Source organism: Apteryx mantelli, chromosome 22 (assembly GCF_036417845.1).
Source record: "Apteryx mantelli isolate bAptMan1 chromosome 22, bAptMan1.hap1, whole genome shotgun sequence".
Lineage (NCBI taxonomy): Eukaryota > Metazoa > Chordata > Aves > Apterygiformes > Apterygidae > Apteryx > Apteryx mantelli.
Window position 1 is genome coordinate 9,036,703 of NC_089999.1, and position 26,944 is coordinate 9,063,646.

The window sequence follows — 26,944 nt, forward strand, 5'->3', positions numbered from 1 at the left end:
CCAGCCGCCTTTGGCCTGTGGGTTGGGAGCCAAAAAGGGCTTAAAAAGGGGGAGAACCAATGTCCTTACGACATAATTATAGGTGTCCTTGCACTCGCTCTCGGATAAACGGCGTAGGCTTAATCGGTGATCGTTTTTACAGCAATCGTGTCCCTTTCGGTCACTGGAGGGGTCGTTCAGAGCGCTCTCAAATTAGCAGGGTTTCGCAAGAGCGCGGCCCCAGTCCGTTCGTCCGGCCGCTGTCGCCGAAGAGCCGGCCGCCGTCCCTGCCGCCTGGCTTTCCCGCGGGCGCCGGGTCCGGCCGGCGCGGGCTCCCGCAGCGCAGCTCGCCTTCCTCGTGAGCCGCCCGGACCTTCGAGAGCCGCGGCAGCGCTCTGCCCTCTCCCCGGGCCAAATCCTCCGCGCGCGCAAAAAAGGAAGAAGAAAAGAAACTCTGGTCCGTCGTGGCTGGGCGGCAGTGGAGACGGGGCGGCCGCGGCGGGGCTCAGCGGATGATGGCCGCCAAGGCCACGACGAAGGCGAGCAGCGATGATGCCCTGGCCCCCGCGCAGCCGGCTGCCTGCTGGACGCCGCTGGGCGGCCGCACGGGTGGCCGCCGGGTGCACTTACCCTTGCGCCTCGGCGGCGCCGTCGGCATCGTGCCGAAGCTGAACTTGTGCTGATAGTCGGGCACGTAGTCCTGGAGCTCGTGCACGCTCTTGCGCGGCCCCGGCGAGCCCGGCTTGGCGGCTCGGTGGCGGCTCTTGGGGCTGGTGCAGTTCTTGCCGGACTTGCGGGAGCCCGGGGAGGCCGCGGGCTGGCTGCTGTGCAAGCCGTTCTCGGCCCCGTTCTCCTTGCCCTTCTCCTTGGAGGGGTGGTGCGGGTGGCGGTGGCTCTTGGAGGCTCCTCGGTCCGCGGTGGAGAACGTGTGGGTCTTAATCTGGTGGAGGGACTCGGCGCCCGAACAGTTCCTAAAGTCTTCTGCTCTTAGCTCCTTGAGGTCCTTGCCGCGCATCCGCTCGGGCGCCTCGCAGAGGACGCTGGAGCTGGAGCCCCTGAACCTGCGCAGCCACTCCCAGAGCGAGCGGGCTTTGCAGTCGCAGCCCCAGGGGTTGCCGTTGAGCCGCAGGAACTCCAGGGCTCCCAGCGGGGCCAGGCAGTCCCCCTGCAGCTCCGCGAGGCTGTTGTTGAACAGGAAGAGGGTGGTCAGTCGCCGGAGGTCGTGGAAAGCCCGCCTGTGAACCCACTGCAGCTGGTTCTGGTGCATGAGCAGCCGGTCCAGGTTTATTAGTCCCCTGAACGTGTTCTGATGGAGGCTCCAGAGCTTGTTTCCGTGGAGGAAAAGATGGCTGAGGTTAACCAAGTCAACAAAAATATCGTCCTGGAGGAACTCGATGTGGTTGTCTTGCAGGTAAAGGTATTGCAGGTTGTGGAGGCCACCGAAAATCCCGCTGGGCAGGGAGCTCAGCCCGCACTTGTACAGGTACAAGGCGTGGAGTTTCACCAGCCCTTGGAAGGTGTCCGCCGCCAAAGCCCTTAAGTAGCGGTTGTCCCCCAAATCCAGCTCTTCCAGGTTTACGAACCCCTCGAAGGTGTTGGGGTCGATGAAGGTGATGTTGTTGGAGTAGATCCAGAGGGTGACCATGGAGGGGCTGAAGTGCCCCCGCAGCAGCAAGGTGATCTGGTTGTTCTGGAGGAAGATCCTCTCGCTGTCCTCGGGGATCCCCTCGGGAATGGTGACGAAGTTGTGGGCTTGGCAGCTGACGGTCATCGGGGACGGGTAGCACACGCAGTCGCTGGGGCAGCCCCCGGCCACCTGGACCTTCAGCCCCAGCAGCACCAGGAGCAGCTCCACGAAACCCCCTGTTCGGAGAAAGGCGAGAGCGGGGTCAGGCCGGGATAGGATGCCGCGCGGCTTGCTCCAACCCACCCGCCTGGCGACTGCGGCGGCGAGGATTATTCCCAGTGAAAAACGCCCCCGATTAACTCGGCCCTCTTTGGGGCTCCCGAATCATCCGCAGAAACGGCCGCGACCGTGACGAGCGGGTCCATCGCACGCAATAGGTTCGGACGTGGTCCACGGAGCACTTCCAACCTGCTCACGCTGCGCCCGCTGGTCGCACGCTCGTGCTCCGAGCCCTAGCTGGGTAAAGGAAACTTTTCCCAGGAATTGGCACCGGCGACGCAAACAACAAATGCCTCCGTTTGCAGGTAGCTAGAGCAGTCAGCAGAAACGCAGCCGCGCAAAGTGCCAAGGAGCAAAACCAGAGATGCCCAGGAGACGCAAAGCCTCAGCACCTCCGGCAATGTGTTTCTTTAATAGCCCTTGCTCGCCTATGGGACGGGTCGAGGTACAGAGCAATTTTGCACTTCCCAGGGATCCATCCGGAGCGCGCTTGCTCCGTGCAGCTGCGCAGCGCCCTGGCGCTCTCGCAGCAGCGGGCTCCTGTCTCTGCCCCCCTTTCGCTACCGCTGCGACCCTCGACGCCTGCTAGACAAGCGGGCTACAGGAAACCTCGCCAGCGGTTGGCAGAAAAGGCCGAGCCAAAAACTCGGTTAGGAAGCGCTCAGGTGCATATTTGTAAACTGCGGAGGATGGGAACCAAGGGCGGCAGCAACCCTGGACACACCACGCGCAGCTCCGGCACCGGCCGCCTCTTGCTCCCGCCCCTCGCGCCGGGCTCGCTTGCAGGCTGCGCCGGCCGCGCCAAGCGGCTTCGCCGACGCGTTGTGCCGGGCTGTCATTTCCCATTCCCATTCCCGCTTAGATTTGCTTTCCCTCTTGCACAAAAAAATTTGCGCGTCTTACAAATTCTGCCTCCGGAGCTGAGAGCGGAAGGGAGTAAAATCCGAGCAGCGTACAGCCGCCGGGACCATCCTACCTGGGAGCCCTTGCATTGCGGTTTACTTGCGGGAATGCGAAAAACAGGAGTGGAAGGGGAGTTCACCTCTAATTATCCTGGGCCGTTATCACGAGATGCTCTGACGCGGGACCCCTGGGGCTTTCATAATCCCCCTTCTAAGCGCCTAGAGCTGAATACAAGTGGGAGGCAAAAAATCCGCTGGTTTCTTATTCATTCTGTTTAAAATATAACTCTCTGGTTAGCGCTGCCTTGCGCATTGTATGGAGATCTATTACCGTATAGTTAATAGCAGGCGACCTGCCCGTCTCCATTTGGATGCAAAGTTGTTAGGAGAAACTGCCTTTCTCAGGCTCCTCATAGATTACCAGTAAGGGGCAGTCATCTCTGACTGTACTAGCATTAAAAAATAGTACGGCTAGTGATAAAGCCGCCAAAGCGTTTGCTCCAGCCTCCTGTGCGAGGAGGATGGGAATGTTTTCCAGGCTCTGCCCTTCCGAGATGAAACACTGGCCGCAGTCGGGAGCGGTTCCCACGTGAGGGGGACAAAGCTACGTTTGCAAGCACGGATTCTGCTTTTCGCCCGCTGATTTGCTTTGCCGAGCGGGACGGCTGCGTGCTCCTCGTTTTACCTGGCTGCCGCCAAAGCGCGAAGACTTGTGCAGGTCTTATGTTTATTAGTAAAATCCTGCCAGGCACAAGCACGGAGATGATCTGCCACATGCAGAGCCTGTTATTGCAAATACCAAATCACGAGGGCCTGAATCAATAAACCATCTCCCGGCTATGAGCAGCAGGTCGGCAGATTACATCTTGCTTCCAGACGATGGTTTTATGCGTTGTTCCCCAACACGAGAGCTGCCGAGCTAACGGGATTACCGAATTTCACGTATGGCGCGGCGACGACAGGCTGCTCTTAGAGACGCGCGGGGATGGATGAAGGTGGCCAGGGTCTCCCTGGCACGAAACCAGGGTATAAAACACTCCCGAAACGGAGCGGCGGTGTTTAACGTCTCCGTGAGTGTGGGCACCGCTCCAGCAGTGCAGTTCAGAGGGAACCGAGTCCTGTTAGTCCGTTAATTAACGGATATTCATGAGCTCGTGCCCAAAGTTCCTATGGAAAAGAAGCAGCTCTTGCCGTAGCCGATGGCGGTTGCGATGGTTGTTTTGGGTGCGGTACTGGCTCACATCTCTCCAGGAGTAAGAGGGCAGGAAGAAAAGCCAGGACTGTCTGTCCACCCACGTCCTGCAGCTCAGGGATAAGGAGAATTTGGAAAAAGAGCACAGTTGAGTGCTTAGGAAAAAAAAATATATGTGGGCAGGACTTGAAAAGAGGAAACGGGTTGAGAAGAGGAAACCCGTAGATGTGCTCAGGGCACGCGGTCTTATCAAGGATGCTTTCCCTCCAAGCCCATAAAATCTGCTGGTTGCCTAACGCGGTGAGAAGCTGGGACAGGTGGGATTTTTAGATCCGGATACGAGACCCCCTCTAGAAACAACCAGGTCCCGCTCGCGGCGCCTCTGAAACTCCTGCGTTAACCCCAGCGTCGCGCTGGCCGCAGCTGAGCTCCGCCGGGAAGAGACGGCGCTTGAGCCTCCTCCGCCCAGCTCCACCAGCCGGAAAAGCACCGGTGGGAGCTGCCCCGGTGCCCCGAGAGGTGCCGGCCCGGGGCGACGTGCCCAGCCGGGTTTGCTCCCGCGAGACGCGGCTCCTGCCCGGCTCGTCGGCCGCGTTATTCCTGATGCAAACCTTTTGACTTCCTCTTGTAGAGGTTGCGAGGCAGATGGAGGGTCACCGGCACGCGTGTCAGGGCTCACCGGGGAGGGAGAGCTTCAAAAGCCGGACGGGAAAATACTACAGGAACCCGCCAGCAAAGTGAATAAAACCAAAGCACTGCTGACACCGATAAAACCAGCAAGGAGCTGTTTATCTCCTGGCTTTCTCCCGCTGCCGCACGGCTACGGCACCGCGTCAGCCCGGCCCTGCTCACGGTGTCCTTCTGCATCCCCTTGCTTGCGACCGAGGTCTCGGTGATTGGGATGAATTCGTTGGACTGTCCAAACCATTTCCCATGCAGCATCTCTCTAATTGGGCATTAATTAGGCATTAGTTAATGAAAGCTTGAAATAATTTATCTTTGGATGTGTCCAGTTTGCAGTCTTACTTTTAACAGCATTATCCTCATTATTAGATTAACATCATTATAAATGTTCTTCATTACCTGCTTGTTTCCATTGTATTAGCCCTATTATTGAGAGTGAAAATCACTCCTCCTGAATGCATTATTGATGAGTAAGGACTTTCTATATGTAGCACGGGATTAATTGTTATACGATGTAATGCATTTAGCGTTAAGCCTCAATTTGTGCAAGAGCTGAAACGGCCGGGAGAATGCAGACACCCGGAGACAGCATCCTTGTCCAGACACAGCAAATCTGCCCATTCTGCCTCTTCCAGACCATGTTCCTCCCCGCGCCGGTGCCAGCACAGGAAGGCAGAGAAAAAGCTGTTTTTTCCACCCAGGATCACGGGGCGGGTTGGGACGGCTGGGACCGCACCGCGTGCCTCTCCTTGGACTGACATCTTCTCCTCTCCACCCAGAGGAGCTGCGTGGGTCACGGCCCGTGCAACGCTGCAGCCGCATGTCGTCGCCGGGACCGAGCGGGTTGCTGCTCTTCCACGTCTCTCCGAAAACGCCGTCTGCTTGGGGAGAGCCGGGCTCGCGGCCCCGTGCAGCTCGCCTGCCTGCTTGCCAGGCCCCGCGCCAGTCCTGCTCGGGCTGCTAGATTTATAAGCTCTTTAGAGCAAAGCCCTCATCTTCTGGTTGCTGATTTATGTATTTTTGCTGCCATAAAACACTATGTATAGCCACTACATAATATAAATAATAATACTTAACCGGAGCAGGCTACAAGTGGGGATGAAGCATCTGGCTTGTGCTCGCAGTCGGTATTTTCCGAGAGGCAGCAGCTTACTCATCACTCACACTCTTCCGAGGCCACGTTCGCACCTGGCGTGGCACCACCGTAGCTGTCAGCGAGCCGCGCAGGGAGATTTTCCTGCCCCCTTCGCACCCTGCGTCTACCAAGCGACGCCTCCTAAATCAACCCCGAGCGAACTGGGGCACCGAGACGCGGCTGCGACCCCAAGGGGAAAATTCCCGTTGAAACTCGGGAGCGAACTCAGGACGGGCTGTTCGCCCCGGGCGCCAGAGGAACCGCGGCTCCGGGAGAAGCAGCGGCCTCAGACGGTCACGATTTCATACGCCCGCGGAAGGTTGAAAAGGGGCCGGAGCGGAGACACCAACTGGGCGCAAGCCAAGAGCAAAAACTTCAGATCTGGGACGTTTTGACAAAGCAGTGTCAGACCTGTGGTTAGTAGCTCCATATATATATATATATGTGTGTGTGTGTGTGTATATATATATATATTTTTGCAACACAGAGGATAAAATAAACAAGCCTGCCCTGACTGTCGTAAAGACTGAGTCCCCAGCGAGCGGCAGCTTGCTCTCACTCTGCGCAGAGCCCTTCCCGCGCCCGCTCGCGGCGCCGGAGCCGGAGCCGGTGCCGGCAGCCTCCCGGCATCAGGCCTGGCTTCGCTTGCCCTGTGAGCTGCCTTGCAGCCCGAGCCCGGCAACCCCCCATCCACCTTCATCATATACATATATACATATACATATATATATATATATATTTTTTTTTTTGCAAGCAGCATCATAAATAACTGACAGCTCCCAGCTGTTGGGAGTTACGGTTTCCGATGGAGTGACAGCTGCTCCCAATCCCCCAGTCATCACCCCGGCAGTTCTGGAACATTTCAGCGACATAAAAATCATTGGAGATAATTTCGGTTTTGCATAATTTGGTTAGGCAAGCTGTGATTTAATGGCAATTATGACCTCCGAGGCAGAAGCTGAGCGCGGCGGCTCGGGGCTTCGCCCGCCTTTGGCTGGGGGCGCGATGCCGGGGAGCTTCCGGGGAGAAGGAACGGCGAGAAACAAACCCTCCACCTGCAGCTGGAAATCGCGGCCCTTCGCCGGCAGGCGGAAAGCCTCTTCCCAGAGCAAGGAGGATACAAGGAAATTCAGCGTGTTGCTAGCGAAGACAGACTTGGGGAAGAGGCTGGTGCCAAAAGATGCCTGGGGAAACACCTCCCAGAGAGAAGCCAGGAAAAGGCTTGAGGTGGGGACGTGCTGCAGCCCCTGCGAGCTTCCCGAGCCCTCGTGCAACACCCATAGCTGGCAGAACCTTCCTCCTCCTCCTCCTCCTCCTCCTCCTCCTCCTCGCCCCAGCCCTGAGAACGGCTAAAAGGCAAATCCTGCTCGCGAGGGGAGACGCCGGTGCCGGGACTCGGCCGTGCCCCTTGCAGGCGACGTCCGCCAGTCGGAGCCGCCGGTGCCGCGCTCCCTCTCGCGGGGTTTCTCACGCTCGGAGCCGCGCTGCCTCCGTCCCGGGCGCTCTCCGAGCCCCGTGTTCGCGTTTCCCCCTGTGTCAGCTGGCTAATGATTAGTGACGATTGTGCATTTATTAATTATTCCGACAGGCGACTTCCAGGGGAGAACAGCGTTGCCCACCAGCAGCAGCAGTGGCTTTTGGCCGGAGCTGAGAAGGTCCAGCTTTCTCCAGCCAAATCGTTGCCTGGATTTTGCTGTGAGATAAAGCTCAGGACGGAGACCCAGGGTCTGCAAAATCCCCAGTCCACCCCAAAATCAAGTCCTGCAGCAAGCTGCGGGTTCATTTTCCGTTTGCTGACCCCATAGCTGGAGCTGTTCACCTTCCCCCCAAAGTCACGGCCAAGGTCACCTGGAAGTTTCTGGAGCTCGGTCATTAACTCCGATTGCAGTCGGAAACCAGACCATAAATTTCTTAGTGTAATAACGCAAAAATCAATAGCTCTGCTTGAAACAATAGCTTTGTCTTCCATTTCAGCCAGGTCCGATGTCTCCCCACGGGCCGCGTCCCCCCGCGCCACCCCAGCGGAGCGGAGCGAGGGGCGGCGGGACCGCTGCCCCTCCGTCCCCCCGGCTCGAATTAGCTAATTTATTCCTCTCCTGCAGTTCAACCTGAGGATGATTTAAAAAATAGAATAAGAAAGGATGCCGAGAAGGGAGCCTTTTACGCTCCGTCTCTTCCACATCCCGTCCGGCGCAGGGTCCCTTAGGCTTTCCGTGCCGGCAGAAAGGCTTTTAACGGCGAGGGATGACCCGCGGGGGGAAAAAAAAGGGCAAGTCCGCTCTTTTCCAGGCCTGGCTTTGCGGGCACGGGAGGTCTGGCTCTGCTCGCCTGCTGGTTTTCCGTGGTTTGCTATAGCACCGGCTCCAAGTATACGTTGAGAGGCAGGGTTGTCTTGCGCGTGTTGGTGGATGTGTGATCCTCAAAAACAAATTAGCACCGATTCACTTCTATATAGAGCGCAGCCATCAGGGAATCGCTCCTGAATTCACAGCGAAGGAAAGCAATAATGCTTCCAGCACGCTAATCCTCTCCGCGAGCAGCCCCTGAACTCGCTCCCCCTGCTGCAGGCACCACTGGAAATTACAATTGTACCGAAAAATAATAAATAAAGAGAGAAATTGGCGGGGCAGGTACCGGTCCAAAGGATTTGTACCCTAATGTGGAAGTCCCTGTTTAATTAGCACTCGGCTCTCCCGGCGCCTGCATCTCCTCCGCTCCCTGTTCGTGCTAAAGTAAATAGAAAAGAAAAGAATAAGGCCAATGGTGGAAGTGGCTGTGGGATTGGAAACTCAGATACGGAAACTCGTTTAATTTAAATGCTTGTTTCAGGCCTAATATATGCAGGAAACAGAGGGAATACGGAGTGCGTTTCCCCCATGTAATCCGCTCTACTTAACCCCAGTTTGGAATAAACCTCTTGCTGTAACGATACCCTTGGAGCACGGGGGGAAACGGCTTCGGCTCCTGCTCAGAGCCGATCCTGACCGTCCCACCGCTGCCTCTGGGCACGGGGCAAACACCCGAGCACCTCGCGGGCAGGCGAAAAGCCAGCGTTTCGGAGAAAACCATCTAAATCGGAGGCCGAACTGCTGCTTGCACGTGCATGGGGTCGGGGGCAAATCTTCCTCTCCCGAATCTTCCTCTCCCTGCTGCAGGAGAGCTCATTGCGGTCCCGCGAATCGGCCCCTACTTTCCAAAAGCCGCTCGGACCTTCCCGAAGCAAAAGCGCATTGGAGGCAAGGGCATGGCGGGCAGCACAGGGCACGGGTCCCGCGGGAAAAGCGCCGGCAGCCGAGCTGGGAATTGGGAAGGAGGGAATTGGCAGAGGCCAGGGAGCTCTTGAGGTCCTTGGGAAGGTGCTAATGATTTCAGTGCCCCCAAGGAGAGAGAAATACCGGAGGACGACCGAAGCGTGGTGGCTGCGTCCCAGGGGAGCAGCGGGTACTTCCGCTCCCCTCCCGCCCTGAGGGGACGGGTTTGGCCTCCCATTCACAGAAATGCGAAGCAGCTCGTTCAGGACGGCGTTCTTCACGGAAGCAGACGGCTACCGAAATCTCGGAGCTGCCTTCCAGTAAGACAATTGCCGGCGAAATGACAAAAAACACCCAAGATTAGCGCGAGCCAGGTCCGTGTCACATGCTGAGCAAGCTAATGTGTAGAGAAAGCAGATTCACCAGCTCATTTCCCTCGCCAGCTGCTGGCTAGCACCTACAAAAGGTTTCTTTGCGATTAGAAACAGAGCCAGAACGGCGCAAGCGTGAGATCTCGGAGCGAAGCGACAGCCGCCGGCGCTCCCGGCGCCTGCCCGGCATCCGGGCCGCATCCGCAGCGGCGGTGATGCCTCGGAGCATCTCCCTGGTGCATCTCCCCCCGACGTGGCCGGGAGCGGCCGGTGGCCCGGGATGGGACAGGCTGGGGGGTGTCCAGCCCTTGTGCAAGGCTTTTTGGCCCACGTGTCTCGTTGGGAGAGCGTTGCCGCGACAAAGGCGGGAGCCCGCGGCGGCCCTGACCTCGGCGGCGTCCCGTGGCCCGCGAGCTAACGACGCGCCGTGTCGCGTACGCTCCCTTTCATCCCTTTGCAGCCTTTCCGCGTTTCAGATTTGCTGGATGTCCTTGTGTTTTGTGGATGAGAGGGCAAATTGGAGCCTGCAATGTGCCGCCTTTGCCGTTCCGCAGCGTATAATTCTGCCTGCAGCAGGGGGGAAAGAGAGCGACGGGCGGGCATCAAAGCCGCCAGCCCCGGCACATTTTCTTCCCACGAAAAAAGCAATTGCATCATCCGGTGCCCGGCAGGCTGCAGCCCGGCCTCGAGCCTCGACGCCCTCGGCCGGGCCCGAAACGGGGAGCGAAGATGGCCGACACGCTCGGGACGAGGCGCTTTGGGGACGTCCCGCCTCGCCTCGCTGCGTCGACGCCGCAGGAGCCGGGCGGGAACTGGGCAGCAGCGGGAGAAAAAAAAACCCTTCGGAGCAGCCCGCGGGCTTTTCCCGCGGCGCCGGCGGCGCAAAGAGGCTCTCGAGCGGGTGCGAGACGGCGCTTGTCAAAACAGAACTGCCTCCTCGGCTCAGCCGCGCTCCTTGGAGGTCTGCCCGCTGCTCCGGGCTCGTCCTCGCCGGCTCCCCGGCGCGAGTCCCGCCGCGCCGCTCCCCCGCGAGAGGACTCCTCGGGCGAGCGCGCGGCCCCCCGCGAGCACCCGCCTGCCCTCCCGCCCGCCGGCGCTGCGGTACGGGGCGTTTTAGCAGCTCAATAAAAACCGCTGCTCGCAGGCTCCAGGATGCAGCGCCATCGCCGGCGGCGGGGAGCCGTCTGCTGCCGCTCCCTGCGCCGCCGCCGCGGGAAGGCCAAGCAATTACGGCACGGGGTCTGCGAGGTCTCCCGGGGATAATTTCCATTAATTACAGCCCATGCAGGATACGGTCACCCCAGGAAAGGGAGACTGGCTGCAATCAGGGAGCATTTCAGGGCGCGGGAAGGGAAAGGGAGCCGCGGCTCGGCCGAAAGCCGGGGAGAAGCGGTGATGCCGCCCCGTGCACGAGGCTGCGGGATGGTGCTGCGGCGAGGGGGACCCGGCCCCGGGTGCAAAGTGGGGGGATTACTCGGGCGGTTCGCGGGGGAAAGCATGCACCGGCCGGCACAGAGATGCTCGCTGTGAACCAGGAGCGGGAGGTTAGGGAAAGCAGTGATGCACCCGAGAGCCCGTAGCACCGGGGTGGAGGGAGGCGAGGAGGAGACAGCGCTGTCCCTCCCCGCCCCGTCCTGCCGCCGGGCTCGGCAATTTCATCCTGCGTTAGGATCAGATTTAAAAATAATAATTATTAAAAAAACCCAAAACAATGTTCTAGCCTTTCCTGTAACTGGCCAGGCTCCCATTTAATGCATCTGAGCAGCTTAATGGCCTGGCAGCGGTGGCTGGGGACCGCAGCGCTGCTGCGCTCTTTTGCCCTCCGTTCCTTGGACTCCTGCCCTGCCGTCTGCGGATGCTCGGGGCGGCTGCCGCAGCGCTTCCCGGGCTGCAAGCGCGGCGCACGTGACTCCAATCACTTTCCTTCAAGCTAATCAGCGCCTGTTTCTCAGTAAGCCGTTATAAACCCTGTTACGATCCCTTCTTTGCTAGGTAATAACAGTTAGTGCGAGACATACGGCGACTTGGATTGGTGCAAATCCGCGCACGCCGGCGCTCGCCCGTGATCGCAGCGCGCTGCAGCAGGCAGACATCAGACCCTCTCCAATCAATTTGCCCGAGACTGTCCAAATACGGGGCTGACATTTGAAATGCAATGAAAAAATGTGTGGCTGCACCCGGAGAAGAAAGACACGGGGATGGCGTGTCCCCCACCCAGGGGTAACAGGTCCCGCTCCGGGGACTGACGTCCCCGCTGGAGCCGGTCGGGCTGCAGCACGCGGCCGAACGCTTTGCACTAGTGATATTGCGCGGTGGAAATACCGCTGTCTAGAGCCGAGGGGCTACAGCCGCCCTGCACGTGGGTCCGCGGGGGGAAGGAGCTTTCCCACGGGTGGGCACCTGCCGCAGGGGCCGCGACACCATTTCTTGGGCGAGAACGCAACACCCACCGGGTTTGCTTGGGGCGCCGCTGACTCTCCAGCTGCGAAAGCACTCTGGTGCCCAGCGCAATGAGCAAACGCTGTCGGCTCCCCCCGCCGGCATCCTCCCGGGACGGGGCGGCCAGGCAAACTGGGTGCGCGGAGCGGCTCGGCCTCGGGAAGTCAGTGCTGCTCCCTAAGGAAATCAGTGCTTCTCACTCACACCCAGCAGCTCTGCTCCTAAAACACACCGTCCTCCCCGGGCTGGAGCAACGCGCCGGACAGCTCAGCCCCCCGGAGCCGCCGAAACGGCCGGGGCGAGGCTGACGGAAAGGCTCCACCACGCCGGTGCCGCGGTCCCGGCCGGCCTGCGGCTGGCTACAGGCTTGCGGTGCCAAGTGCGTGGCGGCCCCAACGGCCCGGCCGTCCCGTCCTCGCACCCACCGCAGCCGCGCTGTATTTATGGCAACGAGCAACGTGCCCGGCTCTGCCCAGTGACAGGGACGTTTTACCCTCAAGCTCCTCGCGCCGTGTTGCTTAAGTGCACATTTTACAAAGTTAAAACGCCATCGCAAACAGCAGAAGTTGTTTGTTTCGTTTTTTGTTTGTTTTTTTTCTAAGAAAGGCAGGACCTTGGCATAAGGAAAAAGAAACGCACCCGAAATGCTCGTTAAAATGGAGGGGCTCTGTTTCCCTGTCCAAGCGGTCACGTCCGCTCCGGAGGCTCCCAGCAGCTTTGAAATGCCCCGTCAGAGCAGCCTTTCATCCTACCTGTTTCTGGCCAAATTCGTGGCCCCAAACATTTTTGCTGGAAACAGGAAAGAGGGAGCAACTCCAATCTGACTTTTCGCTTTCCATCTGATCACTGTTGATACAATTTATTCTCATGACGGCATCCGCTGCTTCCGTGGGGTTTTATTCTGAAGCACGAGTCGTCTTTGTTGGACCCATTTTCGGGCCTTTCATCATTTGAGTCACAACATAAAAGGCATTTAAACGCGGCTGCTCGTAATGCGGACTCGGGGAGAGGCCGGGAGCAGGGCGCCGGCGCGGTTCTCCAGCCGGCGCCGGGGGACGCGAGGGACGGCACCCTCCCCCTTCCCACCGAGGGCGGCACCAGTTGGGCGCCGGATTTTGTATTCCAGAGCAATGCTACGAAAACACGGCTGCGTTTGCTGCGTGCGGCCGCGTGCAGACCCCTTCCGCCCCTGCTTTCTGCCGGCACCGGAGCATCGGGTCGGCAGCCTGCGGCACAGGGCTGCTCCCGGCACCGGCAGCCATGGAGCAAATGCATTTTGGCTCACAGAGCCGCCGGGCCGGGTGTGCTGCTGCCATCCGAGGTGCCTTTAACCCCCCCTTGTCTTGCCCGCTATCTCTCGTTTTCCCTTTGATTCCTTCCCTTTTCTCAGGCGCCAGACCGCGTGCTCCGCACCCTCGTCCGCCCCGCTCCCGGGAACGCGACCTCAGCTGCAGGCGCGCTGCCTCTTATTGCAATAACCTTTCAGGTTTCATTTAGCGCCAAACGGCCTCACCGTGAGCCCTTTACTAATTGCAACTTTTAACTCGTTCTGCCGAGGAGGCGCAAGATCAAACGCCGCCGCGGCCATTTCGCATGTCCTGGTGGCGGCGGCAGCAGCGCGAGCTGCACAAGGACACGGGTCCCTGCGCTCCGCTCCTCTGCCTCGCCGAAACGGAGAGCCGGGCTAGCAAAAGCTCTCGCAGGCCGTTACAGACCCCGCGGCTCGTGGCCTCGGCGCTTTAGGTTAAAACACCGAATTTTCGCTGTAGGGAAACGCTGCAGGCAAAGCGCCGGCGGGATCCCGGTTATCCGAGCACAAAGCCGCACGTTGCTCGGAGGCCGGGCGGCAGCGAGCCCCGCGGCCGCCTGAGCGCGCCGGCTGCCCAAGCCTTATCGAATTACGGCGCTCGAGTCCCCCGGCCGGTTGCCGCCCCGTAATTCGATCAAGGGACGCGGGCGGCGCGGCGGGCGACGTGCGGGGCCGACGGCAGCCATCCCAATCCCCGCCGCCCTCCTGGCCGCTCGCGCCGGCGAGAACCAGGGACGATTTAAGGGAGCTCGGGGCCGGAGCGAGCCCCTGCTTTAGCGCAGCCCGGCGCGCTCGCGAGGAGGAGCGCGGGCCGGGAAAGCGCAGGCCAAGGTGGTTTTCCCCAAGTCCAAGAAGGGCGCAGAAGGGAGGAAGCGCCATTCCCGAAGGGACGTCGCGGACCAGGAACGCGGCTAAAAGCGGGGAGGGTCGCTGTGACGGGGACTCGCCCCCGCTCTGCCGCAGAGCCCAGGTGCCATGGTGATGAGCGCGGCGTGGAAACTTTGACAGGTACTTAGGGAGATGAGCGGGGACGGATACAATCAAATCAGAAGGAGGCAGAAGAAACCGGGGAAGGCGGCCGCTCTATCTGAAAGCGTTTACAAGGTCAACGATTAAAAGCGCCGTTCTGAGAGGCTTTGGCTAAGGCGGCGGCGGGGAAACACAAGGCAGCGCGGAAGCGGATGGCTACAGGCTCCCAGCGGGAGAAGGGAGTCAGCGAAGCCTCCCGGAGCCGGCGCTGGGCTCCCCAGCCGGGGACAAAATTAGGTACGAAGACACCGTGATGCCGACAGCCGGGGCTGGAGAAGCTCTGGCCGGGCTGGTTCATGCCTCAGCGACTGGGGGGCTGCAAACAACGGTGGAACAAAACCCCGCAACGCAATAAAAATGTCGGGCACCTTCTGGACGGGAAGCGGAAAGAGTCAAAATGTCCGGGGTTTCCGCAGGACACGGCACAGCCCCTCGGAGGAGCCACACACTGGGAGATGCCGATCTTTAAAGCATCGCCCTTGGCTAAAAGGTCGCACGAGGCTCCCGGGGGACGAGGAGCGCGGGAAAGGGAGGCCTTTGCCCCCCGTTTCGGCAAGCGGCCCCGGCGGACGAGCCGCCTTGGCCGGGCTCGCTGGCTGCCGCTTTCCCAGGCTCTCCTGGCCCTCCGCGGGGGATGCCAGCCGAAACCTCTCGCAGGAGGCAGGTCTTGCTCCGCGTGATGAGCCCGGCCTCGAAACGCCCTGGCCCTTAACATCCCTTAAGAAACGCGGCGGCGAAATCCAACCGCGCGCATCCGCGGCTGCCGTTAACCTGCCCGTGTCCGGCGGCGGCTGCCCGCTCCCCCGCCCCGACGGCCGGCGCTGCCCGGAGCGCAGCCTGGCCGCAGCGGCGGGCGCGCTGCAGGCGTTTCGCTGACGCTTCGCCCTGCTTCCAAACCGGAGAGCTCCCTAAAAGCACCCCCCGGTGACCTGGCTCGCCGCGGTGCGGCTCGGCCGAGCAGGATAAACCGCCGCTGCCGGAGAGCGGTGCGGTGCCACGGGCTGCGAGCTGCTCCACAAGCCACCGCAGCAAAGTCCGCCCTGCCGCCGGCCCGGGCGTCTCGGCTCGCGGGGCGTCTTTCCCGGAAAAACCACTAAAAGCAGGGAAAAAGATAATACTGGGCAGCTGAAACCCGGGGAAAAGGGGGAGTGCAGTGGCCGGGGCTGGTCCAACCTGAGCTGCTCGGGCTGCTTTTCTAGCTCGGGACCTCAAGGAACGGCCCGAGCCGGTTGTTCCCATAGCCGGACCCAAAGCCTTGCTCCCAGCGGATCCACTCGCCCCCTGGGAGGATCAAACTGAGGGAAGAGGGAAAGGGGCAGGAAAGGCGGGGAGCGGAGCGGACGAGCAGCCAGCCCCGGCCATCACATCGTCTCTCCCTGCGTTCCAGCTCCATTTGCAGCTTTATTAACTTGGGAGCCAATTTCGACATCATTTCTTGCAAGCAGCTCCACCTCGCAGGTGTGCGGAATTTATTCGAGATAAAGAAAACCATTACAGAGCGACAGCAATCTTCAAAGACCACCTCGGAGACCCGAGAGAAATAAGAACACTAGCCCGTGCAAATGTGCAATTAAGTTTCAAAATACTCGTGCGCCATGAAAAGCGCCGTCCCCGCAGAGAGCAGGCCTTTAAGGCAATTTCCCCGAACCCTATGCGGCGTTCACTCCAAAATGCCTTTTAAAAACAACATGTGATCTTCCCTCGCTCCTCCTCCCCCCGCCTTTGCTCGCTCCCGCTCTTCCAGGTGAGAGCGAGGCAGCTCCAGCACGAGGGAAAAACGTTTTCCCGCGTTTCGGCAGGAGACGACGGACGGCGCTTCCCGGGGAAGGACCAGCGACGCTGGAGCAGGGGGCCCGCGGGAAGGGCTCGCGGCAAAGAGCTGCCCCGGCTAACACGGACCCGGCTGCCGGCTGGGAATTATCCACGAACAGGCTTTTACGGGTGTAAAATTGTAATTCGGGGAGAGGCTCGTGCCGAGGCGGCTCTGCCGGGGCACTGCTATTCCCAGCCGCAGCGGCGCCGCGTCCCTTATCCGTGGGTCGTTCGGCGCTTAATTAAAACCGCCTAATTAACCTGTGGAACGCACCGCTGCTAGGTAGCAGCGCGGCCAGGGGCTTAGCGGGATTCGGCGGAGGATTATATGTTTAAATGGATAATGAGAACATCTGCCGTTACATTAGCTGGGATAAAGCAGAATTAGGGATAAGAGCCCTCCCATACCGGGGCGGGCGCCAGCGTGGCGTGCCGGAGCCGCCCCGGAGCGCGGGAACCGCTCGGCCGCGAGCTCCGGGCGCGCGCAGGGCGGGCGAGCAAGGAAAAGAACTTTAACCCCCCCCAAAAAAAAACCCTTTAAAACGCCCTCCCGCCTCCCGCTCAGCCACCCGGGGTTAATCCCACAGCCGCGCTTTCCCTCCTCGCGCTGCCCCGGCGCGCGTTGACCCACTGTGAAATTGCGGCCAGCCGCGCTGAATATTTTAAGAGCAGCAATGCAGTGGCGGCTGCGCGCCGGGGCGGCTGCCGCGAGCAGCAAAGCAGGCCGGGAGCCGGGGCCGGGCCCTCGCCGCCCCCCCTTCCACCGCCAACCCATTAGCACAGTTCAGGGAAACCTAAAAAATTCAGGAGACGCTGAAATATGCAGCGTTTCTGCTCTCGCTGGAGAGCGGCGCGCTTCGCTTCCCAGCTGCTCCGGCGGCGCAGGTCGTAAATAAGCGGCGGCGCGGTGCAGCATGGTGCGGCACGGCACGGGGGGGCCGCAGGTCGCTGCGCGCTGCCCGTCCTGCCGCGCTGCCCCGCGACCGCGGCGCTCGTCCCACCGCGGGCAGAGCCCTGCCACTGCCCGGCACCGGCGCCCCGGCATCCGCCACCGCCTCGCGCCACGGGGGTAAAGGCAGCGGTTGCGTCGGACGGTTGCGCCTTCGCCGCTCTCGGCCCCCGCGGGCTGCTCGAGGCCCCCGCTCGCCCTCCCGGTGCCGTCGGGACCGCGCGGGCGCCTTGCTCAAGCACTGCGAGCCCCGACGCAAACGCCACTCTTCAGCGCTTTTGGTATCTGGGGCACGCCAGAGCCGGAGCGGCGAGGAAGCGGAAGGAAAAAAATCCGGATTTGCATAAACCCGGCGAAAGCGGCGCCGGCCCCCGGCAGGAGCCGCAGCCCTGGGTCTCCCGCGCAGCCCCTGGCTCCGGCCCCGACTCGGACTAGCGGATGGGCACCAACTGCTACCCAGCTCGTGACCCCCGGCCTGTAATTTCTGCATGTTGTCCCATTCCTACATAAAATACCCCGTTTCTCCCAGGGCAGGCGGTGAGCGGCATCCATCCCCGCCGTGCGCGGTGCCCAGCACCACCCGCAGCTCCGGCGGCACCAGCGTCCCCCTGCCCCAGCGGTCCGGCTCTCCCACGCGGAGGCGGCGCCGGCTCCCAAAAGCACGAGGCCGCTCGCGAAGCCGGAGCAGCGCCGTTCCCGGGAGCGGCGCCCGCCGCCGCGGTGGCTTTGGGCGTTTTTGCATTCTAGGCGGAAGCGGCCAGATTAATCGCCTTGTGCTGGTTCTGTCACCCGCCGGGATGTATTTTCTTCCTGGAATTTACAAGTAGTTCTGTCGGAGAAATAAACAGCCGGAGATAAAAATTACATTGTCACTGTGCAGGTGTGATGGATGCCAGAGCCAAGCCCTCGATGCGCCGGGCGGTGCGAAGGGAGCCGGGTCGCCCCGGGGCGCTGCCAGCCGGGAAGCGCAGCCAGCTCCGCTTTGTGCCCCTGAGCCGCAGCGCTGCCAAACCCCTGGGAAAAACGGTGCCCAGGGAGCGACGGCTGCAAGGAGATCCCAGGAACGGGCGCGGGAAAAAGACCCCAAACCTCTCGCCGGGGTCCAGAGCTGCTGCGAGGGGGGGGGTGGACAGGACCCCGCAGCCGGCAGGGGCAGCTCCTCATAAAAACCTATTTCCGGGCTCTTTCAGCATCCCCAGCTCAGCTCTCACTCGTCTTTTCGGAGATCAGTGAAACGGTGGAGTCGTGCCGGGGCGGCAGCGCGGTGCGGAGCAGGGCAGCCCCCGGGGCTAAGGCGTGAGGAGGATTAATGCGATTTGCACCCTTTTCAGTTGCTTTCCTCCATCATCTTTATCCACTTCCCTTGGCCGCGCCGGCTTTGGTGAGCCTCGTCCCTGTATCGCCGAGCACATCTGCAGACCCAGGCGCTGCTGTTCCTGGCGCGGGGACGGATGTTGAGCATTTCGTCGCTTAAATCTAAAGTTGCATCGAAACTGGTTAAAAAAAAAGAAAAAAAGGGCCAGGCGGCTTCTCTGCCTGGCCTTCGGGATCGTGGGAAAGCAGGGACCTGCAGCCCAACCCGCCGGGGACGCCGGGGTCCCGCCGAGGCCCCGCGCCCGGAGCCCGACAGCCGTTCCCCCAACTGCCTTCAGGCTATTAATAAACCCGGAGCAGCTGGCGGAGCCTCTGCCGAGCCCGTCCTCGGGATTTATCCACATTGCTCGGCCTTATCAGCCATGCTTTTCACAAGCACTTAAATTCAGGAGGAAAAGGAAAAAGTGAAATCAGATAGAAATGCAGGTCTGTTTGCTGTTTTCTCCAATGAAATGGTTCTGGGTAAACAGCAGACGCCTTTGATGAAATCCCAGCAGGCTTAAACAATAAAGCTGGTTACAAACTCAATCTGGCGCAGATATCAGATCTGAAATTGTTTCAAAAAACATGTCAACATTTTCTAATGCTGCTGCAAAACTTCCTCGGCACCTTGCCACCAGCCTGCATCTGTGACGCGGGGCCCCGAGCGCCGTCCTCGCGCCACCCCCCAGCCGGCGCCGGGCCTGATTCCCACCGGGAAATGCTGCCCCTGGAGCCCTCTGCTCCTCTCCGGCTGCGCGCGGAGCTCCCCAGGTGTGAGCTGATGCCAAAAAACACCTTGGAGACCTGAAGCAGTCGCCAAGCCACCGGGAAGGACCTTCTCCAAGCCGTGCGCCAGGCTGCGTTCCAAGCTTGGCCATCTTTTCTGTTCAATAATTCCCCCCAAACGAGGCGTTTTGCAGCGTCTCCGCTCGCTCCCGTCCTTGCACGCTCTGCTCTGCACCGCGGCTGCGCCGGGCTCCTCGCGGCGTTCGAGGTAGGGCTGCCCTGACCGACGGGCTTCGAGCGGGAGCGCCGTCCCTCTCCCGCCCGTCTCGTGATTGCATTTGGCCCTGGGTTCATCGCCGACTCCGCGACGGATGATTGACTTTTCCAGGGGGAAAGCGATGTGCAAAGCGTTTGCTAACGCACACAGATAAATGCTCCTCTTGAGAGTTTCTCCTCCAGCGCCTCATGGTTGGATCCCTCCAGGAAAAGAGCTGCGATCCCACGACAGAAGAGCCTGGCCGGGATGAGGCTGCCGGTGCCGCGGGGTCCATCGCGCCTGCGCTGCGGTATCACCATGCTCAGGGCAACGCTCGGCCCATCGCGGCTCCCAGACCACCCGGATCTTCCCGGTGTGGCTGCGCCATCCCGGTGCGCACGGAGCCCACACCGGGCATGCAGAAATCCCTGCGAACTGCCCGGTGTTAGCAATCCAAGCAGGTCCACGCTCAGCCGCGCTCACAGCCGGAATTCAAAACCGCTTAAGGATTCAGCAGGGGAGCGAGGCGACGTGATCCGGGCTCGGCGTCGTGGCGTGCGCGAGCGGCGCGCCGTTCGGGCTTCGTCGCCAGCATGAAGCACGCTGCTACTTCGGCTCGGAAAACATAAGTGGAAACAGAGCCGAAGGGCGCATGCGGCCCGGCAGGACGAGGCAGATCCCGCATCCGAGCAGCCGCGGCAGCGGCGTTTGGTGCCTCTCCGGGGGGGCGATTTTCGCGGCTATTTAGAGCATGCCGCGCAGAGCTTGGGGAACGGGTGGCAGCACGAAGCCGACGACTCGGCACCTCTGGGGCCCCGGATTAGCCCCCTCCGGGCACCGGGACCCGTTTCACTCGCCGAGCCCGGGAATCTGCTCCCGAGGGCCGCCGCAGGCAGGGGTTTTCCCGGCATAGCCTGCTGCAAAGAAGCGTGCTGACCGCAACGCACTCAGCCACAGCGCTGTGCTGCACCGTCACTTGTAGCTGTTTTAGCTGTTTTTTAGCAATTGTCTCTGACCCACTTTCCGGCTGCGCACGGGCCGGCGCTGCACACACGTCCCGGAGGCCGTGGGCTGATGACGGGTCCATCGCACCTCTGTGGGCCTCGTCCGCCGGCGCCAAGCCGCAGTGCAAAACGGGTGCCTTCCTCGGCGAGGAGGAGGAGGAGGAGGAGGAGGCAGGTTTCTTTACACTGCAAGCGGGGCAGCGTTTGGGCACCCTCCTGCTGGGGAATCCGCCGCCGGCTCCCGGGGTGTCCGTGGCACATGCCAGAGTGGTGCCAGGCTCTGGGACCCTCATCCGGGGGGAAACTGCACCCGCTTTCCGCAGCCGGCATGCACGCAGCACCCGCACCCGCAAAAGCTCCCGGTCCCGTATACAGCGCCGGAGGGACCGGGGATGGTGCCGCTCGAGCCGACGCGCCCTGGTCCCTGCTGGGACGCGCGCGGGAGCTGGCGAGGGGAACCGGGGCCGGTGGGTGCTGCGGGCAGGGAGGGGGCTGGGTCGCCCCGGCTATCGATCCCCACCGCGCCGGGGCTCCTTACGGCCGGGGCGCTGCGGCGCGGGGCCGGCGCAGGAGCCAGACCGGGGCTGGGGGGGGAGGGAGCGTTCTCCGCGGCTCCCCGGCTCGTATTAAATATTTACCGTGTTGTGTTTTGTTTTCCCCAGCTGTATCGATCGGCGGGAGGGGGCGGACGCGCCGAGGGCAGAGCGGCAGGGCGGGCGCGGGCGCCGCCGGGGTCCCCGCGCGAGGCTCGCGGCGGCGAGGCTGGGACCCCCCGCGGCCGCCGGGCCCGGGGTGGGCGCCGCGCTGCACCGCGCCGCGCCGTGCCGCCGGCCCCGTTTCTATTTCCAGAGGAGCTCGGCTGGAAAAGGAACAAAAGCTCGCGGAGGCTATAAATAGCCGCCTCCTTCACACCAGCTCGCCTCCGTGGCCCCGTGCGCACCGCCGCCGCCGCCACCGCTCGCCCCGGGCTGAGGCCGCAGGAGCCGGCGGGGGGGGGGGATGCTCCCGGGAGCGAGGCGGATCCAGGCGGATGCCCCCGGACGCACGCGCATGGGAAGATCTGCTGCTGAAGCGGAGTCGGCTCTAAACCAAGCGTTTGCCCAAGTTTCCCTGGAGGAGCCAGCAGCATGGCCGGGCAGCCCTCGCCTCCCCCTGTCCCGTCCCGGCCCATCCTGGCGCGGGTCCCCAGGAGCCCTCCTTCGCCCTGGCGGAGGCTCCCTGGAAGCAGGGAGAGCGGAGCAGGCTTGGGCAGACCTACTTTCAAGGCTTTAATCCTTTTTTGCTTAAAGGATTTTTTTTTTCTTTTTTCCTTTCCCCTTTTTTTTTTTCCCTCTCTCTCCTTCCCGCTCGGCAAAGATGCGGTCTGATCAGAGGAGAGACACGGGGAGCTGACAAGCTGCGGAGCAGGGAGGAAAAAGGAGAAAGAAATACATATTTATTACCCTCAATTATTAAAAAATAGATAGCAGCAGATCTTAGGCCCTGGCAGAGGCACCGTGGAGCCATTTGTGCGAGGACGATTTTGGTTTTTTTGAGTTCCATTGAAATTGTAATACGTCGGGCTTGTTAGCAAAACCACCCCGGCGCGGCCCCGCCGAAGGAGGCACCGCGGCAGGAGGCGGCGCGTTAGCCCGGACCCCTCCGTGCGGCAAGGCCGAGGAGTGGGATAACCCCCCGCGGGCCGGGAAACAGGGACAGGAGCCGGCAGGGAAAAGGCAGCGACGGCCTCAGGGACCGGCGGGCGTTTGCAGCCGGCGGCGGCCTTCGCTTTTCTCTGGATTCACCCCGAGGGAGCGCGGCAGGCTCTGCCCGCCTGGAAACGCGGATTCACAGCCGGCTGGGGGAAGGTCTCGCTTTTCACGGCTCCTTCCCGCCCGCCCGGTGACGGCTCATGCATCACACGGACGGCACACGGCACCGGGGCACGAAGCGCCGGGACTTTTCCTGCGGCCGGAGCGCAGGAACGGCTCCTCTCCGGGGCTCCTTGCACCAGGGACCTGCTCTTCCCACGGCCCCTTGCAGCATCGTTCGCACGAGGTCCCGGCAAGGCGGATGGGAATAGCCTCTCCGGGGTGCCCGGCCGGCTCCGCGCCCCGCTCGGCGGCCGTATGGGCAGCGGGGCCGCTGCCGGCCGCGGGAAGGGCGAAGGCAACGCCGAAGGCCGCCCCGGCGCCTCCCGCCCGCTCGGCACGACGGGGGCGCAGCCAGTCCGCGGGTGCACACCCTGTTAAAACCCCGGGAAAAAGGAGCTTTCCGCACCAAATGGAGTCTTTTCCTCTTAATAACCCCGCGATCCTAATCTGCGCAAAGAAGATTCGCCCCCGGATCTGCCTGTCCTGCATCTGCCGCCCACGCGCCGTGCCGTGCCGCCACGAGCAGTGCCGGCCGCTCCGTCAGCGCCGCAACCAGCGGGAAAAATCCTATTCCTGGAAGTATCCCCTCCGATCGCAGGGCTGCGTGTTTCCATGGCGATGCTGGGGCGCAGGGACGGCTCGGTTCCCGCGCTTTGGGAGAGGGCAGAGCGGCAGGGCTGCCCCGGCTGCTCGGTGGCGGCAGGCATGGGGCGCCCAGCGCGCCGCAGCGATTTTAGGGACCTAATCCGCAGTTCACGGCGCCGGTGTCTAGCTCACGGCGCTGAGCCCTCGGCTTGCACTCTGCAAACACGGAGCGGCGGTGCGGCGGGATGCCGGAGCGCCCCAGGGTGCCCTGGAGTGGGGACGGAGCGGGACGCGCGGCCGGCACCCGCGCCAAGGACCGGCTGCAGCTCTTCCCAACACGGCGTGAAAGCAGGCGCCTCCTTATTTAATTTCCCGGGAAGGGAGGTGTTTTGGGGCTCGGTGCTGCCCTCCAGCTTGCGTGCGGCACCACGGGGTCCGCCCCACGCTGCCGGGGAAAGGCGGGTGCCAAATCACGCGGGATGGAAACCGCACTTCTCTGCTTCCCCGGCAGGTTTGGCTGGTGTTTTTAGGGCAGCTCTTCCGAAGCCACCTGGAGCGCGATACGCGGCCTCCACCGTGCCAGCGGCAGAGCGGGCGCGAGGGCCCCGGCACCTGCCGGATGGGAAGCACCCAGTGGTGCCCGCCCCAGCCCCAGCTGATCACGCGAACGGCCTTTAGCCGAACCCGGAGCCCCCCTCGCCCCACTCGCCCCAAACGCCGGCCACGTGAGCACGGGGCCGGGCAGCACTTCGTCCCCAACGCCTGCCGCGGGCCACCCGCCCACCCACCCGCCCGCCGTGGGGCGGAGAGAACCATCGCTTCCTCTCGGCTCTTTAGGAAATTAAACTTTTATAAGCACAAAGGGTTCCAGGCTGTCGGCTCCTCGGCGCGGGAACCGCCGGGGCGGCGGCGGCTGTGCCGTGCCCCCCCCGGCAGCGCCTGCGGATGCTGCTCCCATGCCAAACGCTATTGCTCCCGCAGCTGTCACAGGCGGCGTGCACCCTCCCCGGGGGGAACGGGGCCGGCGGGGGGGGGGGGGCGTTTTCCTCCCCCTCCCGGCCTCGGCGCTTCCCTCCGCAGCCCGGCGAGCGCCCGGGGCGCTTTCAGCAATCTCCGAGCCCTCTGCAGAAGGGGGGAGCCGGCGCTGCCCTGCGCTGGCGGCCGGTGCCTCCCGGGAGCCGCGCGGCAGGAGGGAGGTGTTTTTCCCTTCGCTGCTCCTCCGGCACAAGAGCTTTGCAGCCGAGCAGGACGGGAGCTCAAAAGCCCCGTCGACGGGCTGAACCAAGCCGCCGATTGGGCTGCCCGTGACCTTGGTGTCATCCTTGACCTGGAAATCTCCTTCCCCTGCGTCTCCGAGACTGCACTTCTGTCTGTTGCCACCTCTGGCAGGACGCACGGGTGCAGCTTCGTCGCTGCCACCAGCCTCGCTCAGCCTCGCGCTGCCGCCGTACGACGGCTCGCTGCCGAAGCCGTGCCCAGCGCTCGCACCCGCCGACCTGCGCCGCCGCGCTCCCCGCGCCCGGAAAGTGAGTGGCCCCGCGGCAGGCTGGCGCGGCGCAGCCGGGGACCGGCCGAAAACGCCCCTGGGTGAGCGCAGCCCTTTCCCGGCGTCCCCATGCCCCCCTCCCCACGGCAGCCCGCATCCCGCCCGCCCCCGCGAAAAGCCCCCCGGCTTCAGCCGCTCTCCGCCCTAGGGCGAAGCTGGTGGGGGAAAGTGCGTCCCCTCCAGCCGGGGCCGGTTTCGCTCACCAGCTCGGGCACCAAAGCATCCTTCCGGGCCGCGCCGGGGGGGACCCCTTCCCAGAGGCATCGTCACCTCCCCGGAAGGATGAGAGCGGAAAGCGCTTTTTTTTGTCACCCGGGAAGGCAGACACGAGGTCCCCGCGCCGCCTGGGGACGTCGTCTCGCCAGAGGGGCTCCCACCGCCCGGGGGGCTCGTCGCAGCCACCTCCTGCTCCCCGAGACACATCCCTGTCCCCGGCACAAGCGCCCCCCCAGGGACAACCCGGCAAGCGGGATGGGGAGGGCGGTGGCAGCGCTGCTGCCACAGCCTGGGCTGGATCAAACCAGAAAACATCCCTAAGCTTCAAGCCACCACGTCCCTCTGAAGTGGAGCACAACAAAATCACAGCTGCCTCTAAGCCCCGGGATAAGTGGCTTGGATCTGGCACAGCGCGGAGAGCTCCCGGCTCCCCCTGGCACGCCTGCGCTCCCCTCCTTCCGAGCCCCAGCGGCACTGCTTTCCCCCCGAGAGGGTCTCCAGTTGGCATCCCTCCCGCGAGGGATCGCCGGGGAGGCGCCGCGCTCCGGCCGGCAGCGTCCCGCAGCTCCGCCAGCAACCAGACCCCGGAGCCGGCCGCGCCAGGCCCGTCGGGCGCCTGAAACGCAGGGAAGGGAGAGGCTCTCGCAGGAATGCAGGCCTTAATCTAACTGCCTGTTGAATTATTCAGGAATGGCATTAACTTATAAATGAGTGTGTTTGACTGATTTTGTGGTTGATGTACAGATAAATTCTAATGAAAGACAGCTACAAGATTTTAAATTATTAATTAGACTGCCACTTAACAAAGCCTATTTGGCACTCTATTTCCTTGCTTAACAAGACAAAAACTTTAAGAATAGGTTTGTGTTAGCCCAGAGGCTGTTCATTTGCATTTTGTTTTTCTAGCTCCAGAAATGAAGGCTGTAGATCTTGACCTTAACAGGCTACCCCTGGCGGGATGAGACCCTCGCGCCAGCCCTGCCGCCTCCCGGCATGCCGGCATCAGCTCCACCTCGCCTCCGCCTCCGCTCCCTCGCCTCTTCCCCAGCCTGGGCGCTGCTTTTCCTCCAGCCGGGGCTGGGAAGCGGGGCAGCGCTGCGGTGCTCGGCTCCCAGTGGGAGCGCCCGGCAGTCGGAGCTGCTTTTTTCCAGGCAGCTTTTTGCAGCGCCAGTGCTTGCAAGACCCCGAGCCCCCAGCGCAATGGGAGCAGGGAGACGGGCCTCCGAGCCCCGGACCCCGCAGCCGCAAGCTGACATTACCCCCCCAGCCGAAAGCCACCTCCCCAGGCTGGGAGCACAAGCGCTCCCCATCCCGGCAATCCTCACCCCGGTCCGGCAGGCTGTGGGGAGCCGCGGGCACGGCGCTGGCATCCTTCCCTCCTCGGCTTCTCACGCCGGAGCCTCGCAGGCGGCTCTGCTCAGCCACCGGAGAGCGGCACGCGGTGGGCACTGCGGCCTGGCCACCGCAGCCGGGGCACTGTGCAGCGGCCCCCTGCCCCGGACTCACCGCGGGGCCACCGAGCCCAGCTGCCGGTGCAGCCCCCAGCCGCTCTGGGGAAGCCACCGGGAGAAGTTGGCGCTGCCGGGGCCTGGGACGGTGGCTCAGGGCGGAGCGGGGGGCTGGTCCAGGCCGGGACGGGGACCCCCCGGGGCAGCCGAGCCCCCCGGCATCTCCCCTCGCAGCCTGCCAGGGGCCCGGCCCTGGGCGCAGCGGTGCCGGGGGGGCCCTGCCAGCCCCCCCCCCCCCCGGGTGCCGGGGAGGACCAGCTTCTCCCCTTGCAGTGCTGTCAAAAAGCTCCCCTATGATGTCCCAGGCGGTTGCCATGGAAATAGCGTGATGTCACACCGGAGCGGTTCTCCTCGGCGTGGGGGGGTGGGGGCCAGGACAGCTCGCCCCAACTTCCCCGTGTCCCCGCCTTGCTCCGGGGGGACCCCCGTTAAGGGGACACCGGGCACCGCCGCGGCCGGCGGGGCTGCACCGGGCATCCCCGGCCCCGCCGCGCCCCGGTGCCCCCCCCGGTGCCCGCCGTAGCGCCGGCGCCGCCGGGACCCGCCGCGCTCCCGTACTCGCCGTGCCGCGGCCCCGCCGTGCCCGCCGGTGCCCGCCGTAGTGCCGGTGCCGCCGGGACGCACCGCGCTCCCGGCGCCTGCTGTGTCCCCCCCCCCAGCCCCCCCGTCCCCCGGCGCCTCGGGCCCCCCCGGCGCCTCCGGGCGCGCTGCGCTGCCGCCGTGCGCCCCGCTGCCGCCGTCCCCGGGGACCGCCCGGCGGCGGCCGCGCCTCGGCGGCGCCCGGTAGCGCGGCGGCGGGGGGCGCCCGGCGGCGCGGCCCCAACTTGGGCGGCGAGGCAAACTTCGGGGCCGGCGCCGGCGCCCCCGGTGCCCGGTGCCCTCCCGGTGCGGCGCTCACCTTGGCGGAGCATCTTGGAGCCGGTGCGGGGCGCGGTC

The 26,944-nt window shown here is 63.0% G+C and overlaps 1 protein-coding gene across 1 annotated transcript; it reads right to left on the reverse strand.

Moving 5' to 3' along the window:
• Positions 1-306: 306 nt before the first annotated feature.
• Positions 307-26,944, reverse strand: RTN4RL1 (reticulon 4 receptor like 1). Its single transcript, XM_067309581.1, has 2 exons — positions 26,907-26,944; positions 307-1,842 (listed from the first exon to the last, which is right to left on the reverse strand). The coding sequence occupies exons 1-2, from the start codon at positions 26,917-26,919 to the stop codon at positions 485-487; spliced, it is 1,371 nt and encodes a 456-aa protein (XP_067165682.1). The 5' UTR covers positions 26,920-26,944; the 3' UTR covers positions 307-484.